The sequence below is a fragment of the Pteronotus mesoamericanus genome, unplaced genomic scaffold, assembly GCF_021234165.1.
Source record: "Pteronotus mesoamericanus isolate MK-2021 breed Mesoamerican mustached bat unplaced genomic scaffold, CSHL_Meso_final scaffold_174, whole genome shotgun sequence".
Taxonomy (NCBI): domain Eukaryota; kingdom Metazoa; phylum Chordata; class Mammalia; order Chiroptera; family Mormoopidae; genus Pteronotus; species Pteronotus mesoamericanus.
In genome coordinates this window covers 23,282,038-23,303,704 of record NW_026555309.1, presented here as the reverse complement: position 1 = coordinate 23,303,704, position 21,667 = coordinate 23,282,038, and the positions used below count along the sequence as shown (strand labels likewise).

General features: G+C 35.2%; 1 protein-coding gene across 3 annotated transcripts in view; it reads right to left on the bottom strand.

Moving 5' to 3' along the window:
• Window positions 1-21,667, bottom strand: part of ZFPM2 (zinc finger protein, FOG family member 2) — a 445,662-nt gene that overhangs the window by 221,278 nt on the left and 202,717 nt on the right. For 2 of the 3 annotated variants that reach the window (XM_054590382.1, XM_054590383.1), the window contains one exon: window positions 8,842-8,960. In XM_054590382.1, the coding sequence (XP_054446357.1) occupies window positions 8,842-8,960 (119 nt within the window). Of the gene's footprint in view, window positions 1-8,841; window positions 8,961-21,667 lie in introns of those variants that run through there. The other variant, XM_054590384.1, reaches the window with a different exon arrangement.

The window sequence follows — 21,667 nt, the reverse complement described above, 5'->3', positions numbered from 1 at the left end:
CAGAAAGCATGGTAGAGCAGAACACCTTCTTGGCCTTCACCCATGTCATAGTGAGGGATCTAAAACCAATTCTGCTGTAAATAAATCATAATTGCCTCAAAGGTGTCCTCCCTAAGGGTCTCAGAGAGTTGCAAATCTCCCATTAAAATTAGTCAATATTTATCAAGAAACCATCATGGGCATATCTCCTTATTGGGTAAAAATTAAAGAAATAATATAGTCATTCTGGCCTACTTAACCTTATACTCAAATGAAATTAAGAATAAAACATAAATATATAAAACAGACACAAAATGGCATCAACTGTGGTAAATGTACTCCTAAGTTAGGCAGATAAAATTAAGGTCTCAAAGCAAACAGGATAAATGAATGTAAAGACTCAGAGAGAATACAGGAATCATGAAAAAAGAGAGATTTGCATCATTCACTAATGTTGAAGAGATGTTGAAAGAAAAAACATTCTTTTTATTGAGATATAAGTGACATAACATTATATTAGTTTCAGGTATAACAAATCTAAGTCCAATAACGATTCAATATTTGTATATGTTGCAAAATGATCATCATAATAATTAACATCCATCAACAGTAGTTCTAAATTTTTTTCTTGTAATAAGAATTATAAGACCTCATATCTTATTCATTCTTTAATGATTATTTATTGAATCCTTGCTGTAAGCCATAATTGTTCTAGGTAGGAAAAACAATGAACATACAGTCTGAAGAAGAGATAGACAAGTAAACAGACACATACAATTATGTGATAAGTGTTCTTATCCTATTAAACCTAGAGAATCATGGAAATACTTGAGGAACAGATATCTACTCTAGACTGGAGACTTCTGAGAAGGTCTACTTGGGATGACCTTGAGCTGAGTCTTTAAGTAAAAATTGGAATTAGTGTGATGAAGAGGGGCAGGAGTGGAAGCACAGGGTTTTCCAGGATGAAGAACCATGCACAAAGATGTGAGAAAAGGGTATAATCAGAGTGCTACAGAAGCTGAGGTTGCTTAAGTGAGAACGTGCTAAGAACTGAGGGAGTATCATGAAGGTCCTTTCATGCTTTGACAAGGAGTTTGGGTTCTCTTGTGCCTTTAGAATGATTTTAAGAAAAGGGACTGGTTTTGATTTTAAGACACTCTATAATATGGGTTAAAAAAAAGGACACAAGAAAAAAGGCAGGAAGAATAGTAAAAACAATGTTGTGGTAGTCAAGGAAGTTATGATGGTAGTTTCAACTAAAGCAATGGTAGTAGAAACAGAAAGAAGAGAACAGACATTAAGAAAGCTGGAGTCATGGTACCTGGTTTCTGAAAGTAAAAAGAATAATCTTGGAAGATGTTCAACTCTAAGCAGAAGGAAAAAGTAAGGGTCATAGTTACGAGCAATAAAGAAGAGTAGTGTGTGTGTGACTTCATGTGTAAATGGACATTTAAGATGTGAGAGAAAAAGAAATAAAAATGAGTCCTGGCTGGTGTGGCTCAGTGGACTGAGTGCCCACCTGTGAACCTAAGGGTCACTGGTTCAATTCCCAGTCAGGGCCCATACTTGGGTTGTGGGCCAGGTCCCCCAAAAGGGGGTGCGTGAAAGGCAACCATGTACTGATGTTTCTTTCCCTCCCTCCCCCTCTCTCTAAAAATAAATAAATAAAATATTTTTTAAAAAATGAAGGAAAAAAACATTGAAAAGCTTATAGGATGAACTTCCTGCTGAGGCAGGAAAGGAGATGCAGAGGTTTTGAATCAAAGGCGACTAAAAAGTTAAGTCAGGGAGAAGAGATGGGCGATAATCTGCGGAAACAGTACTAAACTCTCCTTGTGACTGCATATTTGGAGGAAGTCAGTAGGAAAGAATTGCAGAGCAGTTGAAATGTGCTATTAGAAAAAGGGTAAAAAGCCAAGGTTAGAGATTTTTTAATTTAAATGTCATTTGTAAATTAGTAGCTGAAGCTTTGCAAGCGGCTAAGCTCCCTGAGGCACTGGGAACAGAGGGAGAAGAGAAGAAAGGCCAGAGTGTTTTGGGAAACAAGCACAGTTAAATTCAAAAGAGCCAAGACCAGCAAGATATGAGAAGTAGGAAGTATGGTAGTCCCGGGTCCAGATTAGAATGAATATTAAGAAGGAGAATATAATTTACAATGTCAACATCAATGAAAAGAAATATAAGACCCAATAAAAAGTCATGCCTCAGCATAATTATAAATTATACCACTGAGATTCTGAAGATGGAAGAAAATGGGTGAGTCAGTGAGAACACTAGTAGTAAGGAAATTCAATTAGATTAGAATTTCATTTTATAGAGCATTTATTGAATAGCTATTATGTGCCAGAGGCAGAGGTCCAGAACTGAATGAAGATTTTATAAAGATCAATGTCCTCTACAATCTCAACAATAATTTGGATGTTACTTTCAAATTTATCATTATATCTTAGAGGCTGTCTGGCCATGGCTTCCCAAGAAGCTTACCCTGAGACTAATTCAAGTACAAGTAATTTATCGAAAAGATGGTTTCAGGAAATTTCAGTAGAGGTGTGGAGAAGTGAGCAGGAAAGAGAAAGAAGCCTATAAAGAATGTGTTAAAAGCCAACTGGAGCTCAATCCTGCTGGCAAATCATGGAGACAGTGTAGAACACTTCTCACATCCTTATGGAGAGGCGAAAATGTAAGGGTATTTATCTATCAACTTCTACTCATCATTGGACAACTTCTGGAAACATTAACTCTCCAGGACTTTCAGCTTTCCTGGATTGCAGTGAGTTTCTCCTGAGGCTGGAAAAAAGTCCTCAGATAGAAAGTCATGGACGTTTCCACTAAGCAGCCTTTGGCAAGTGGATACTGGTGAATGCTGGAGGCATATGGGTAAGGATGTATGTGCTACAGGGTGTGTACAACACGAGGCTTGAAGACTCTGGCAACGAGTGGATCAGAGATTGATGCTGGAGGAGTTAGAACTTGAAGGAGATAAGTTGAGACACCTAAGAATTCTATTATTTTCCTATGATGTGGATCAGGAACTTCTAATCCTTTTCTCAACCACATTTCCATGGTGATAATATCTTCAAATTTTAAGGTGCAATTTAATGCACATATTATTTCATTATTATGTCAATAAAATGTCTACTTTACCTTTTTTTAATGTGTATTTCCTATTTGTAGAAGCCAGTGTCACAAATGCTACACCTGAAAATAAAACAAGGTTCTGTTCTGATTGAACAGCATCAATAAAACGAGTTTACTATTATGTAGCAAGTAAGCTGGGACTTTCTACTTATATTCTATTTAATTAATCATGTATGTTGCATTATTCCAGCAGTTGGCTGAATAAGACTAGTTAGCTACTGGAAGCAAATATATTCAATAACAAGAGAAGGCAAATACAACTTAAATTACTGACACCTAACCTTCTATATAAAATCATTGTTATTTGATACTTATTTAGCACTTATCATGTGCTAGCATAACAGAGACTTAGTATATTACAAAAATATTTGTCCTCAGGAGAAAAATCGGAAAACCTCAAAGGCATGACATATAAATGCAGAAATTCTAAAACACCTCCAAAACAGATATTGATCACAATTTAAAGTGTTTTAAAATATTTTTTTCCTTGTCAGTAATCCTTTGATAATTTCAATGAAGAAAACTGCAAAACTTTCAGGAACATGATGTTTGCGTCACCATGATAGCATAAGTTTCTCTTTTGCACAGAGGTGGGATGCTGGAGAGAAGGCTATGCTCACTCACTGGCTAACAATTCATTTAGGGGTGTAAGACCATACATGAAAAACTGAGACTTACAACATACCAAAGATGTTTGTGGCTTGTCATGATTAATTTTATATGTCAACTTGGAGTGTGTTTTGGATGAGATTAACATTTGGATCAATGAACTTTGGGTAAAGCAGATTACCTTTCCTTAAGTGGATAGCCTCATCCAATCAGTTGAAGGTCTGAATAGAAGGAAAACAGTGGCCTCTCCAGACAACAAGCTTCATCTGCACCATTGTTTCTCCTGGGACTCCAGTCTGCTGGCCCACACTGTGCCACAATGTAGATTTTTGACTGACCAGCCTCCACAACCAAGTAAGCTAATTCCTTATAATCTCTGTGTGTGTGTGTGTGTGTGTGTGTATAAAAAAAGGGTCTGTCTGGAAAAAGTCCAACCATTGTTAATATATTGAGAATCGTTTATGCAATATTGATGTAACCTGGCAACCTAGGATATTGGCCTGGGATGCACATGTGTGAACAATGACAACTTCACTGTACTAGTCAGTGGGGACTGTAGATGCCATTGAGTGAGCCTGTGTACTGTGTGGCTGTTGCATTCAAAATGACCAAGTGAGTAGATAATGAATCTGCATCAAATTTTGCATTAAGCTTGAACATTCCTCTACAGAAACTATTTAGATGATTCAGAAGGCTGCAGCTATGGGCAACTAGTGATTGGCAGCTTCATCATCATAACACACCCACTCATGCATCACGTCTTGTGCAGAGTTTTTTGGCAAAACGTCCAATCACCCAGGTGACTCAGTCTCCCTACAGCCCAGATCTGGCGTCATGCAACTTCTGGCTTTTTCAAAAACTAAAATCACTTTTGAAAAGGAAGAGATTTCAGACCATCAATGCGATCCAGGAAAATATGTTGGGGCAGTTGGTGGCACCTGGGAGAACTCTGTGAAGTCCAAGGTGCCTACTTTGAAGGGGACTGAGGTATCAGTGTCCTATGTACAATGTTTCTTATGCTTGTATCTTCTTCAATAAATGTCTCTATTTTTCATATTACATATCTGGATACCTCTGGACAGATGTTGTATTTAGGTACATATATACATGTGTGTGTGTTTCTATACATATGTCTGTATAGAAACACACACACACAAACACTATTTTCCTACTTGTTCTGTTTTTTCTGGAGAATCCTGACTAATACAGTCCTTGGAAATTGTCATATTTAGGCATGTAAAATCATCAAACACCAAAGGTCTACAATTTTACTTGTTTAATTTAGGAGGTCTTCTCAGTTTTAATCTTGATAGATTAGAATAAGTCCATTTTAATGGGTGACTGAGCAGTAAGAGTAGTTAATGTTTATTGATAACTCACATATGCTACCTCATTTAGTCTTCACAAAATCTCTATAAGCTAGGTAGTATTATTATCCTTATGTTACAGATGAAATTTCTAAGACAGTCTTTGATTGCAACGTGAGTTCTGGAGTCACACTAGGTTGACCTTGGGCTAGTTATTTAATTCCCTAAAGCAACCGTTTTCCTTCACTGTAACAAAAGAGATAAATGTTATGTTCTTGTGTGCTTGTGTAAGAATTAAATGAGATATAAAACATGTAAAGCACTTTGACCTGTATCTGGGCCAATGAAGGTATTAACTATATCTTGCTATTATTAAACCATCACAGCATGAAGTATTTAACAAGATAATAAGATGTGGGCAAAAGATTATTTATTTTTATGTTTAGTGTATTATATGGTTGCAAGAATAACTTCTTGTCAAATCAGTTTGTTTGGTTTTCCATATATCATATATCTCTTGGAAGGTTCTATATACATACAAATGCCTGGTCTGCAAAGGCATCCTGCTGATGGTGACATATTGCTAATGCACTTCAAGATGGGCACTTGAAAGGTATAAAAAGGATATGACATCTGCCATGGTGACTAAATTAATTACAATGTTAGATTAATTAGTGTGCTGAATCTCCTGGGCCAACACCATGAGTCAGACCACAGTAATATTACATTAGTTAGCGAATAAATAATTTATAAGAGTGTGCTAAATCCAAATTGATGCCAGGTTGGGTAAGGAAGGGTTAGCAGGCTAGATATTTTATAATAAGAAAAATTTATCTTCATGATATAAAATACATATTAACGTACTGCCACGTTATAAAGAGTAATGAAATTATGCAAGTCTTGGGATTAACTCATAACTGCTCAAATATACTATAAAATGTCATAACAAATGTTTTGCCCAAAGTAAGGAAAAAAAAGATATCCCTCTTATGAATGATATTTTCTCACAGAGATGTTTATAAATTGAGAATTTTTGTAAAAAACTTCCCGACAATCTTATCATGCTCAAATCACGTTATCGATGCTATTGAGGAGGCAGGGTGGCATGGTCTTCAAAACTGCAGATTCTGGAATCAAAAGGCCTGAGCTTTCATTTTCTTATTTTTAAAATATAACTAAAAAATTCACAGGTTTGTTTTGAGAATGACAGGAGCTGATCCATTTCCAATTCTCCATACAGTGTCTAGAGAATAATATGTGTGCAGTATACGCTAACCAGTTGTTCTACCTACGGTATATTCCATGACATAAAATATGTGACTTCTGGAAAAGAATGTTATTGCAATAGAAAAATATTTTTAAAGCATAACTTAGCAAAATAACTAAGTTTTTCAACTTAGAGAAAAATGCTATAGTTTAAGGAAATAACATGAATTAGATATAAACCCTAAGCCAAAGGAAGAAAACTAAGGTATTAAGATTGTTTTCTATAAAGAACTATTATCCACTACTAGTCTTTAATACCCTAATGAGTACTGATACAATTCAGAGTATCAAAAATTCTAAAAACTTCTAAAAATCAAATCCTTTGAGAAATATAAAACATGGCATAAAATAGGTTTAGAGTGGTATAGGACTATGCAAAAAAGCCAAAATGATATCATCTATCAAAAAATAGGAAATTATTTAATTGACAAATGAAACTTTCACAGATAGATTTTCATACATCGCAAATTAGAATATGCTAAAAATGTATAAAAGTACCATTCTACATATATACAGATAATGGCATAAAGACTAATCAAAAATTGCATTTTCCTATAGATATTATGTGGAAATAGTAAAGGGGAAAATGTTCATCTTTTACATCAGCAGCAGGTGCCACTTCAGCGGAGCACACTTGTGAAGAAACATCAGAGAAACAACTAAAGGTTGTGCTGGTGTCTGATATGTACTGATAAATAAGATTAATATGCCCTTGCCTAAACCATTTTTAAACGATGAGAGAGAACCAATAGAAACCCCCAGATAAATGGGTTTAGAATAGCATTTAACTCAACCTTTGTGATTTAGACAATTTTATTCTTCTTGAATTTGCTTGAGTAATCAGCAAGTTAATATTGCTTTCTCAAAGGAATCAAGAGAACAGTTTATTAATACATCTCAACCAACCAAGGCTTGCATGGTAATCGGGGTACCCCTCAAAATCTTTTGGAAGGAGGCGCACTGGACCATCAAGAGTTAAACTGCCCAGATTATTAAATATTTAGCCTGGTCTATCAACTTATTTGTTTCTTGAATGCATGTAAAATCCCTTTATTCTTTTACAGATAATACATGAATTTAGGAAGTAAAAAGCACAACCCTCGCATCTCACATGATGAGATGAAAAGTTTGGTGACACAAATATTTCCTATTTATTCCAATCATTACTTTTAGCTGAATCAATAACCTCTGTCTCACCCATGTGACATGGGATAAGCAGAGATCCATGCATATCAGTTTATTTCATGTAATAACTAGAACAAGAAATTTATTTTATGTAATAAACTGAAGAAATGCAATGGTGGGGAGTCCAGCATATTTGTCAAAAGCCCTCTGGGAGTTTTTCATCCTTACAGTGTAGATAGAGTCATTTGGTAGCCATGAGGCTCTTCCTACATAAATAGAATTTAGAAGGAATATTATTTCTGGATATCCGAGAGGATATATAACATTTTCTCCCCAAGTGTTATCATGTGTATCATCACACAATAGGAGGGGTTCTAATGTTCTAATCACTGGAACCTGTGAGTGTTATTACATAACATGGCAAAGAAGAATTAAAGTAGATGGAATTCAAGTTGCTAATTAGCTGACCTTAAAATAGATTAGCCTTGATTACCCCGGCAGGCTCAACGTAATCACAAAGATTCTTAAATGTGGAGAGGAAGACAGAAGAGTCAGAGTCAAAATGTGGACTTGAGAAAGACTCCACCAGCCACTGCTGGCTTGGAAGATGGACGGTGACCGTAAAGGAAGGGCTGTGGGCAGCCTTGAGAATCTGGGACAGCTAAGAAAACAGCTTCTCCCCAAAGGCTCCTGAAAGGAATTCAGTCCTATAGACAACTTGATTTTTAGCCCATTGAGATCCATTCCAGATTTCAAATCTTCAGAAAGGCAAGATGATAAATTTGTATTGTTTTAATCCACAAAGTTTGTGGCAATTTGCTATAGCAGCAATAGGAAACTAATATACCCAATTAAGAAATGAACCTCAAATGTAACCAAACGTCCCATATTTCTATGACTTTTAAAAAAACCTAATTAATCAGTTGTCTATATAATCTTACCTACAGGTAGGCTTTCTGATCTCAGAACTTTTCTAGAAAGTTAACAATAGATAATAATGCGAATCATTCATCCTTGCTCTTGAGCCACAAATAGTATTACCAAGGAATAACAAGGTTGTTTATTTCTTGCTCTTCATGTAAACCTGTAATGTATGACAATTAATATGTGTCATCTTTAAAATAAAAGCATTTGTATATATTATTAAATGTGAACAGTATTAGCCTGGCTAAGCAGATAAAGCAACAACCTTATAAATTATCTTACTAAACAACCATTTAGTATGATTAACCTGTTTCGTTCTAAATTCTATGTATAGTACTGTCAGAGACAAACCACTTGGAAAATATCCAAGTCTTGTGTCCACAAAAAAGAAAAAAACTGTTACTTTTAGTGATTTCACTGGGAAATAAACAGAGATAATTTCTGCACGGAGACAAAATATTGAGTCAACCGTGTGAGAACATCCACATACCAAGGAATTATTATTCAGGTCCATCTTCCCAGCAAATGGTCCCCAGGTTGTTCCCACAGGAAGTTGCTGCCGACTCTGAATTTTTCGTTCCCCATCTTTCTGAAATACCTCCAGCTCTCCTGCAGAGAATGAAAACAAGAGGTGTTTAGAGTATTTTCACATGTGCTTTAACAACAGCCACCTCTTTTTGTATGTTTGCTTTACATGCACAATATTCTCAGCACTCATATAAAGAGAATTAATTATGCTTGTCTGAAAAACAACTGATCTTATTATACTGAGAGAAAAATAAAACTTGTCCTTATAATTGTATTCAAATTTAGTCCCAGTTCTTTCTTGCACCTTTTCACACACATCATCTCCTGAAGTCAATTCTATTTAGTAAGTCCTTAAGAACCAGAAATAACACTTCCTAAAAATGCATTGATCTAATGCCAAAATAGATAGACAAGAAACATGAGGACAATGACTTACAGTTAAAATTCTTGTATGCGATCACCAATGTAAGTAAAAAATTGCAATTAAAGATATATGCCTTAAGCAATAACTTTATTGTAATTATTCAAGACTTGAACAACATCAGGAGAGTTTTTTAAAATACTTGTTAATTTTATGAAAGTTTACTAGTTTCAATGAGCAAAACATCTACATGTACAGAAAGTAAAGCTTCATGTTTTCCTAAGTAAAAAATGTTTCGTCAAAGTCATTTTTATATTTGATATCTTAGGTAAGATAAGGTTCTATGTTCACAAAAGAGTTTGGACAAAAACACTCACAAAACAGCCAGGTAAGGATGTTCCTTTCATTTCCTCCAAATAAATATTTTGGGGAAATAGGAAGTAAAGACAGTACACACATTAGCATAAAGAAAAAACTGAAATTCCTCAAGTGCTCGCTTAAGAAATGAATTAATTAATAAAAAATACAGGAGGGCTTCAAAACTTCAAAGAATGGCCATCAACCTAAACATTTTTGGGGGGCATAAACAGAAACAGAATCTCAAAAATCTCAATCAGAAATTGGAACCTCTCTCTTTAAATAATTATATCTCTGATATTTATGGCTTGATAGCATTATCATACTATATTATCATACCAGAATTTTATATTTTAAAACATTAATCTTAATTATATACTTTTTTTAAAATGGTATTTCTTTTCAGCTTGCTCAACAGCAGATATGAAAATGGGAAGGTATAGAATAGGAAGAAGTGTGAATGGAAATCCATACAGAATAGAAAGTTGAAGGAAATTCTAAAAAGAACAGAATGTATTCAGTAATTACATTTTCTAACTGACATGTAAGTCATGGTAGGTAACATATTATGAAAACTTTGCCTTAAGCTGGCCTTAGTTTATTTTCAAATGAGCTACTATCTTTAAATATGAACATCTAATCTTGATGGTTTTGAAAGCAATATCATTAACCTGAGTTCAATTATAGCTCTTCTTTATATTCCTGTGTTTGTGTTACTTCCTTTTTTAAGTTAAAACAACCAAAAATTATACTTCATGTTTTTATGACTGCTTAGCCCCAAAACCAAAATCAAAGTATATAAACCATAAACATTTAAAATATTTTGTAATGGTTAAATTGTGTTCATTATAAAATAAAAATATATCTGTCTGAACAAAAACATGTAATGAAAATAATTCTATATTCAAAGTAAAAAATTTAATTTTAGTACTACACCTCAATTCTCCCTCCTAACACTATTCCTCTCCCAATTGTCGAATATGCTCAACATGGACGAACTCATTAAATTCATTAAATTAAGATAGATACACACCTCCCAACTTTTTTTTATTGTGATACATTAGTAACTCATATGATTGGGATTGAGGAAATGGGCCCGGAAAGATTCAATAGGTTTAAGTTTCTGAAATACTGTTTTAGAAAATATATTTACATTAAATAACATATTAATGCTTAAGTATGAAATCAGGATGCTTATTCAGAATCAAGGGAATCTGGAACAATAAAAACTTAGTTTTGTATGTGGAATAATAAACCCATTTCTGAGATTTGCCCCTGAAATTGTTTTTCATCCCTGTATAATTTTTTAATTAATGCATTGGAATCAGAGGCCTTGTATAGAAACATCCACAAAGACGGAGCACAAATAACAATCTATTATCATGTCAAAAAAGGAATCAGTGGGAAATGTCCCTCAATATACGCATATCCATGTGATAATGCAGTTATTTAAATATTTAGAATATATTTCTTCTGTTAGCAAGTAAACTGTTATTTTTATCTGATAGAAGTTCTTAGTATTTTCGACCATACTTAGATTTTAAACAATCCATGTAAAATTTATCATTTAAAGGTAAAATACTTCAATCCCTTGGCTATACACAGGTTAAGAATGTTCTTTTCTACATAAAGATGATGCCCAAATAATTTGCTTGTTTTTGCACGCGCGTGAGCACGCACACACACACAAACCCACAGTCATGTCGCCTTTAAGTAATACCAGAGAAGTCATGAGAATCTTTGAAAACCCTTTTAAAAAGTAATTCCTCTCTTTCTGCCACTGTATTTTTCATTTGAAAAGTGTTCAGACTCAGTCTAACAGTGAGTTCTTATCTATACCTATGGATTTACAAGAAAGTCTGTCTTCTAATGGATTAAGAATTACAAACTTAGGGCAGATCATAACGTGATAACCAAATATCTCCAAAGTTTTTGAGGTGTCTTCTACTATGCATTAAAAATTTAAGAAGACCACAAATATTTTTATGAGCTCTTAGAGCTGGTCATAACAGAAAGTCCAGTAACTGTTCAAGCTGCCAAGACAACCTTTGCCACTTTATTAGACACGGAGGAAGATACCAGTCTCCTTTCTTGTATGTCAAGAATTCATTTTAGGGTTTGGGGAAAATCCTTCTGTTGCTGAAATAGTTAAATAAAACTATTTATTTATTATCAACAGCATTATAGAACTGCAAACAAATAGAACATTATTAGCATTTAGATACTATGAAGGCTACATAGGTTAATGATAATAAGAGAAATAAGACATTATACAAATGGAAGTTATATTTAATTTAACTTCCATATTGCTTAAGTCTATGATATTTTTAATTGTTTCAATTAGTAGTAAGTGTCATAAAATAGAAGAAACATTATTGCATTAAAAATAAGAAGACTGAATTTTAGGCTCAACTCTGTCTAATAACCAACTGAATGGCCTTGAAGATGTTAAATCTTTTCAGAGTCTTTGGTTCATTACTGTTGACAAGGAGTTTATACTCACTTGCCATTTGGTTATCATGACACCATAATATTCTTTCTCCAGATATGACATGTTATGGTGAATAGAGTACTGGGCTGATAGTCAAAGACTCAGGTCCTAGAACCACCTTATCATAAAATAATGATTGACTTGCAAAGATCAAAGATTTCAAAATCAGAAAGCAAAGCTCCAGTTATTGTTTGATTTGTTTGTTTCCTTTTGCTTCATTCATTAGTTTACTCATTCATTTATTCTACTAATATTTATTTGGTATTTACCTATGAAATACCAGATAGTGGGTTACACTCAGGCATGAAGTAAGAAACAAAACAAAATCTAGACCCTGGATAAACTTCAGAAATTGTGGTCCATAAGGCTTGAGAAGTAGAAGCTATAGAATTTAGTGATTGTTTAGATTTTACAAGTTAAGTAAGGGAAGATGCAACAATGATGTTCAAGTATCTGGCTTGGGCAAGTGGGCCAATGGTCAATGTACCTACTGTGATATGGAACACAGAAAAAAAAAAGATTTAGGGGTAAGATGAAGAGTTATAATTTGAAAATACTGAAGTAAATGTGGCTGTAAGGAAAACAGGAGGCGATTTCTAGATGGGCAGGTACAAGCTCGGAGCTCAGAAGTACAGTCATGGCAAGAATGCTAAATACTGGCATTTACTCAGTAATTAAAATGAGCCTATGGTAATAAAAGCTGTAAAACTGTTGATCTAGAAGTGCATGTATAATGATAACATATGAAGACCTAGGACAGGGTTCCAATGATCCCCAAAAGGCAGAGTGATGAAGGAGGAGGCACAGAAAATCTAGAAGTGCAAAAGAACAGGAAAGAAACTGAAAGTAGTACCATAGCAGGCAATGGAATGATTGAGAATTTAAAGGAGAAGGGATCAATCAAGTAGTCTGAAAATTTATGAAAGTAAGAAAGGGACTGGAAAGATTCCTTTTGAAGAGATAAAGAGGATGGGTATCTGGAGTGAAAGGATTTTTGTAGAATGGGAGGCCAGGACACAGACTGGAATAGGTTCAAACATGAGCTAGAAAAGAGTAAATGGAACAAGTCAGGTGATCCAGAGCAAGTTCCTTAACCCTTTGTTTTTCACTTCTGCATACAATATAGGACATATAATATCATATAGTTGCTATGAGAATGAGCTCAGATAACATATGCAAAGTACCTAATAAATATTTACTGCTTCACCCAAAAGAAATTGAAGCATTGTAAGAGTATGTTCACACATTTCCATCGTCACGTCTAACAATTCACCCAGCTCTGTGGTCACATTCTCTCTTTAACACTTCTGTATGAAATACTCCCCATTCCTTGATTATCTTCCTCATAAATATCTCCTGAATTCACCTTTCTTATCAGCATTTCCCAGGTATTTTATCAATTCAGATGTAGATGGCCAACCAGCATCAATTCACTCAACAACTCTAATTCAGGCTCCTAATCCCTATTAGGAGTAACCTGTTAAAACTACTCTTTCATCGTGTCACTCATTTGTGCAAGTTTCTTCATGAGCTCCTTTTTGACCATCCCGACTTGAACTTCTATGTCTGAATCTTAATATTCTCACAACATTGCTCCACAGTGTCTGCTGGATTTTCTCTTCTACTCCCCACAATACGGTCTTCTTTCCTCTAGTCAGGAAAGTTTTCAGTGTACCTTCCTCATCGTCTCCAGGTTAACTCTCACACATGCTTGAGAATTTTCCCTGCCACCTGGCCAACACTGTCCTCCTGGAGCCTTGAGAAACGTCTCTGGCTCCAGAAAACACTGAGTTCTTCTTCCCTAATACTCCAATGATATTATAGTTTCGCATTAGGTACTTCATAGTGGTGTTCCCTTGATAACTTCTTCTACCCCAACAGGAGTAAAAACGTCTTGAACTACATGCCTATTTTTATTTGTTTATTCTCTGGTGACCATGCAGTAAGTTGCAAAATACAAATTGAACATAGTTGATGGGATAAGATTTTCGTAAGATCATAAACTCAATTTGAGTACAGTAAAAGTTGATTTTAAAGCCCAAAATGTGTCTTAACATGTGTCTTCTCTGTGAATTACAACAATCATATGTTGAATTTGTTCAACATTTTATTACATTAACACACATGACCTCATTTGTGAAATATGAAGTGGAATGAAAAATAAAGATTTTTCTCCTGCGCCCAGTTCCTATTTTTTACAATGATTCTTCAAAGAGAAAACTTACTTTTTTTTTTTACCATGCTGGGTAAGTTTACACAAAATATTTGAGACATATAGGATGGACTAATCAATTTTGGTAAAAGATAATATTGTTAGTGCTGAGGGCTGTTTCTCTTATCTTCTTGATAATGCATACTTTTAAAAGTCTGTGATTACTCAAAGACTTATGATAGCTTCACTTAAAAAGAAGCTCTAAGTCAGAAATCACCACTAAACATGCTGCAGCTTTTAACATATCACCCCACTTTTTTTTTTCCCAAAGAAATTTACTGGTGGAAAGAAGTACTTAAAATCACGAGAGATACTCAAATCTTTTTTTTCACTGAAGGTGCTATCCAAGCTATCATTTTGTCTTTTTTTCAATAAGGCCCTTTCGATGGCTCTTTAAAAGTAAAGAATGTGAAAACTGTAGCACACCAAAGGGGAGCAGACATGATGTGGGCCTTTTAGTACAGTTATCAGCAATCATGCTTCAAATGAACTTAGCATTAAGTTGATGACATAAATGTATGTGGTATTTACAGAACATCCCTTAACCCCAGGCTCAGATTTCACAGGACAAAGCTGCAAGTAAATGAGATGACAGAAGATCATGTTTCATTTGCTGAAAATAAATTCTGGATTGGTTTGAACTTGGTATATATATATATATTTTACCAAATTTTAAAGCTGACCACATGAATTAGTTAGGCCTTCCTGTAGCAGAAGGCTACAGCATCAGAACCCATATTTATATTTTCTTCATGGTTGGAAAACATTATACATCATGGTATCAAACATGGACAGCCCTGAAGTCATGCTGAGTTCAAAAAGCGCTCAAAGATTCTAAAAATCTCAAAACATGTTCAAAGTCAGCCAAGGTGGCTGAAGTATGGCAGAGCTCTTGCTATTTTATGGTTTAACCATTTGACAGCTGCCTGCCAGATACATAAGAGGGTTATATGATCATTTTACTGCTGATTATCTTCACAGCCCAACCGCAGTCTTGCCACTATGTGTGTTTCCTCAGGCATCAATAACAGCATGTTTCATCTGCATTTTAAGACACGTAGTGCCGTTTACATGATGCTGTGTTGATCCATCTCTAAGCGTGGTTTGGCAAGGAAACAACAGTTCTTGGTTAGTGGCTAAAAATCGTATAGGGATACCTTTTCTAATTTTCCTTCTCAATTTTTGAGTCATACAGTCATAACACACACTAAACTACCATTTTGAACATAAACTTGAAATATGACATTCGCTATTCAAGCACTCCAGTCAAACCCTGATAAATCAGGCTGGCCACGCAGTGATCTTATCCCTTCTGACTCTTTAATAAATCGAACCTTGTAAGTTCGTACTGTTGGAAGTTGTCACTAAATGAAATTGTGACCTTATCCGGCACATGAACTTATCCTGCTGACAACTACATTTATTGTGTGGATAAGAAAGTGGAAAAAAAGAAAAAATAATAAAGAAAAAAATGAGATATTTGATAATTCTGATCTCAGCCATACGTAACTCTAACAGATGGGATCTTTTTGATGTTCCATTAATGATTTGCCAAAGATGAGTCTCTACTTAGAGAAAAATGCTCACCCTAGGTAAGTGCTGGGGGCACTGCGGATGGTATTAAAAGTGCATGAAGAGGTACTGGGTGACAGCGGCGAATCAGAAGCTATTAGTCTAACACAAAGAGCCCCGAATTAGCTTGTAATTGCACTGGAACAGATAACATAATGGTGGTGGCAAAATAGAAACATTCCCTTTTCACGCCAGGCGTTCAGTGCCTAAAAACTCTGAAACGAGACCCTGAAATTGTCTGAAACCTAGAGCAAGCTAAATCACTCCATTTCTTCAGAATGCAAAATACACCCGTTGGCTATCATTCCTAAAAAGTTATAGAAATCAGTGTAGGTAGCATTGTTTAAGAAGCAAAGTAACATCTGTGTGCTCCCAAATAATGGCATGTATTTAAAAACCCTGGGACCTTTTACTTTATTACTCTGGCTAACCTTAAACCTTAATGTCTGGGTATTCTTTCTATCCTAAGGCCCATGGATACCTATAAATCATCATTTTCAATATAGGGAAATAGAAGAGATAAAATATGGCTCTGGGTAGTAATATTATTGGGAATAAAGGAGAAAGTCCAGAATTTCTAAAAAACAACACCATAATCTGAAGTAACTAGAAAGCCTTAACCTGCATAATCACCTACAAAATAAGGTGTATATGCAGAGATCATGTTCAAGGTTGGAAAAAGAAATCCTTGGCTCTATGATTTATTTATATGAATAACCAAAAAAATCCCCAGCTCATACCAGGTATCTGAAAATATTCATCTGGAGTATGACTAGCTTTTGGAAATGTTTGGAAAAGTCACTGGAAGAAGGAGCTGAAGTTTCTGGACACAGTTCAGCCCCTGAAGGAGGAGGGGGGACTCTTTTGCTCAAGAAACCTGGCACCGCGTACTTCTCTGCGGCCAGAAACCCTACCTGACCTTCCCTGGAACACTCTTTGTCACAGACTGACCCAGCACCACTTCCTGATTCAAACCTTGAGGCGCAGAGGGAGTGAATGGCTGTGATGGAATCATCAAGGATGTGAGAGGTCTGGGCTAGCAGATACAGGAAACAGCAGGGGAGAGAAACAGCCAGAAGTCAGTCTGCTGGTGGGAGGACCACAGCGGGGTCACCGTCTGCAGAGCGCTGGTCAGGGAACGCTTGTTTTCTCCAGAAGGAGAAACTTCAAAGGGAAGACTATGGGTAAAAAATGAATTGTAGATCCCGTTCGACAAGAAAGAAGCAGCTTTTAAAGAACATTTAATAAAGAACATCAATGGACCTCATTGATACCTATGGTTCTAAATTTTAAGCAACGCTTTCTTTTGTCTGTTAAAATTGCAAGCTTTTTCATAGGTTACATTTATTAATTTAGAAGAAGGTAATGGGCTCACACTGAAACTTTTTCAGGTCATTGCTGAGTTTACTGACTTCCAAGGTGTTTTTTTAGCGCAACGCCTGCAAGAGAGCCAGATACAGTCATTTTTACATTGTAAGAAGACATGGATGGAGATGAGAGAAAACATACCGACAAGTTTTAACAGATAAACCTTGAGCATCAACTGTGATTAGAATGAGTTTTGCCTAGAAGGAAAGGCCTATGAAACCCTGCATTTGTGAGTAGGAAGGGGACTTTTTTGGGTCACAACATGTGAAAACCAATGGATACCAGAATGAGTTGACAAACAAACAAATAACATGAGAAAAACTGTAGCAGTACTTTGAAAGCTTATAATCTAAACCAGGGAAGTAACAGAGCACTGTACAGTACTTTCAGTCAGTAACAGAAATGTGCATAAGACACTCGAAATACTCATCATTAGTAGTATGTTTAAACTGTACCATCCTTTGAAGTCTCTGTCACTTCCTGTTAAATATGTCCCGGATTCACACATCCTTGCCAGAAGTTCAGAGGTGGTCTCTCCTTTTGAACTCCCACAATGTTTGATTTTTAACTCTAATATTTTCCTCATATTTTTCCTCATAATAGTGATTTATATATATTTACTAGCTCTCTTTATATGAACTTCTAGATACAGTGCTATACTTGGTAGAGTTGCAGAAAATATGAGTATGTGTGTTATGTGTGTGTGTTCATTACTCTGGGTTAAAGAAGGTATTTAAATCAATCAATTTGTATATTTATACTTTCTCACTTCATTTTATATCCTCACCCAAGGACATTTTTTCATTGCTTTGAGAGAGAAGAAAGGTGAGAGAAAAGGAGAGAGAGAAACATGGATGCAAGAGAAAACCACCAATCAATTGCCTCTCACACATGACCAGACTGGGAATCAAACCTGCAACCTGCAACCCAGGTAGGTGCCTTGACAAGAACTGAACCCACAACCTTTCAGATACTGGATGTTGCTCCAACCAACTGAGCCACACCAGCCAGGGCCACTTTTTCACTTTCTGACACACACTTCAATAGTTTCTTCCCTGAGAAGAAAGCAGACAGAGTAGGTATAATTTTTACCACTTTACCGTATTTGTTGGGCTAGACTCAAAGCTAGTAACTTACTTAACAAAATTAATAGTGAAACTAGGACTCTGACCCTGGTTTTCTGACATTCTCATCCTCATTTTACTTTATCAAACTGCCTCCTTAAAAAAATTTTTTTTTTAACAACCTAACTAGGTAGAACGATTGACCTCAAGCCCCAGTATCATATCAGCAGCCATTAGAGTGGATTCATTTATAAGATAAGCTGCCAGTCAATGTGGAAAGCAGAAGGTGAATGCCTACAGGACAGGGCCGTGGGGCAAGGTTTCAAGGAGGCAAGGTGGTAGGAAAGATTAAACAAACAAAACACGGGAAAGCATTACAGGGGGAAGAGTGGCAAAATTAGTGTTTGATTATCAGCGTTCACAATATCCTCATAAACTCTTACATTTCTGTCCCCAAAATTTCAGTGAGAGAAAAATCTAAGATACATAGTTCTAAAACAGTGCACTTTCCTCTCTACCTTTGATGATCATTCTTTTTTTTTTTTTTTTTTTTTTTTTTTTCTCTTTTTTTTTTTTTTTTTTTTTTTTTTTTTTTTTTTTTTTTTTTTTGGTGTTTTTACAATATTTACATTCTTCAAGGAAAATAATTAGTTATTAAATCAGCTAAAAAACCCCTAGAATTCTAATTAAATATAGCAGGTTATGACTAGCATAAGAAATGACATGTTCTTTTTCTTTTTTTTACTTTATTATTTGTTTGTTTGTTTATTTATTTATTTATTTATGTTTAGACCGAGGGGAAGGGGGTGAGGAAAAGAGGGAGAGAAACATCTCTGTGTGTGAGATACATCAATTGGTTGCCTCTCACATGCCCCCAACTGGGTACCTGGCCCTCAACCCAAGCATGTGCCCTGACTGGGCATCAAACCAGTGACATTTTGGTTCGCAGGCTGGGGCTCAGGCCACTGAGCCACACCAACCAGGGCTACTTTTATTCTTAAGAACACAAAATTTATGCATCTTGAACACTGAAACAACTCCCCAACTTCTCATTTGGTTGATGGCGCTTTTCCAAAAAAACCTTCCAGATATGAAGTTGTACAAAGTGATGGCAAAATGGAAGATCTGGTGCCCTCCATCTCTAACTTGTAAAATCTTTCACTATCACACATTGAACACATTCAGTGGGTTAAGGAGGCGCGCGCGCACACACGCACACACACACACACTTCCTCTTCCCTTCAGTTCCTTTCCTTTTCTCCTAACTTTGCTTGGATCTTTCCCTTTCCAATGAATATGGGATATAAAATGCCGGATCTTGAAGAAGGAAGAAAAGAAGATAGAGAGGCAAGGAGGGAGGGAGAGAGGGAAGAAAGTTGGCAGCCAGGCTGATGTTATTACTCAGCATGACTCACATAACTCAGAGCTTGCCGCACAGATCTCAGGTTTGATCCTTCCCTCCACACAGAGGCAACTGTTCCTGAAAACAGCATTTCTGTGGTGTGGCCCCTAATATGCTCACTGGCAGTCTGGCCCAGTGCAGCCACAATGGCGCTCCTGGTGTTAAACTTCTGCAGGCAGAGTTTCCAAGACTATCTTATTCATAAAACCACATTAACTAAACTTTATTTAGAAACCTATTCACAGATTTAAAAGTATTTGTTGAACACATAACGCCAGGGAGAGTGCTGGATACTGGAGATAAAAATGTGAATCTAATGTAGATCTTAGATCTTTTCCTTATGTGACTTAATCTAATGCTCATGAGGGAAGCGTAATTATTTCGTAATTGCCTCAAATGATGCAACATATGAAGTTTTTGGTAAAGGTGGAATATAAAATGTGACCAGCAAAGAAAAAGTCTCCTAAGGAAATTCACAGAAAGTAGAAATGAGGTATCTGAGGAGGGAAAACTGGCAAAGGACAGTTTAAGTCACCTCTTTAATCAGAAATAATATCTTTCAAAAATGAACACACATGGTGTGAACATAAGCATTTAAACACATTTGTTATGTTACAAATAAAATTGTTGTAAGGCAGAGGTTCAATGAACTAAAAAGTAATGCCTAGAGATAAAATCACTGCCAAATTCAGAGAAGCAAATGACTGGAATTTGTTGTTAAAAACAGCTTTAAGACCACAGAAATTGTAACTGATAGTAAGAGTTTCTGTTGTACAGCATTGTAAAAATGTTAATTTTAGCCAAAATGATATTTCTAAAAATTGTTGGAAAACATTTTGTAAGCTGCCTTCTTTTTAAATAATAGTAGGCTCTGCTTATAAAATATTTTCAACATAAAAATTTATACTTTTAAAAATAATTTCATATAAACTCCTGGATTTGACATAACAATACTAGAGCTATCTCCTCAAGCACTAAAGATCAGAGAGGTGAGCTCATCGTAAAGTGTATCTGTCACATTCTCTCAGTGGACAGTGCTGTAGGATAAAAGGGACCCGTTGCATTACATGTTCCTATGACAGGCTAGGTGAAGTTATTTATTCTCTATCAGATGAAAACATTCAGAACTAATTGTGTGATTCTTGATACCAGAATAAGGCACCCAGAAGTGACCACAATTATCTAAACTATGTATTTGATACAAGATGTAAACTGCCCTTCTTATAAAAAAAAATTCTAGATATTTAACGTTATCATTATTATTTGAAGACTATATATTGAAATACTCACATGGTCAACAAGTTATTAAATTTAAAGAATACTTGTAAAATTCTGCTCTGTAAATAAATAGATGTTGCCTACAAATACCAAGAGCTTTTGTAAGTATATATTAGAAGTTATAAAATATGTTTGGAATAATATGTATCTGTCAAAAATGTATAAACATGCCTATTGGTGACATTCTTTGAAAAGACTTTCTGTTGTCATTTTTAAAAAAAAAGATGGGTGTAAATGTAAAATCAACTTGCACTAAGCTATCTAATAAATAAATGAGGTCTGATTTTCTATCTAGCTTCACTAACTTAATTAAAACCATAGATAATAAATAGCATTCTATAGTTCCATTCTGTTTTTTTTAAAAATATTGTTCATCTTACATATCAGTTACCTGGAATATAGTTAAAATATAATAGATATTGCACTATAAAAATAATTATGCACAAACTTAGAGTCAAAGTAATGATTTTTCCATTGCTAAGAATATGTTTAAGCGCTGTTTTCAATTTGTAATAATAATGTATAATATTTTGTGCCTCCCAAAAGCATGAATGTCCTATAATATTAAATGTTTTTTTATGAGAAATTTGACCACAGAAAGGAAACTACAATACTTTTTTGAGCATACTAGGAAATAATTGTATATAAAGATAACAAAGAGATGACCAATAAAATATTATTAA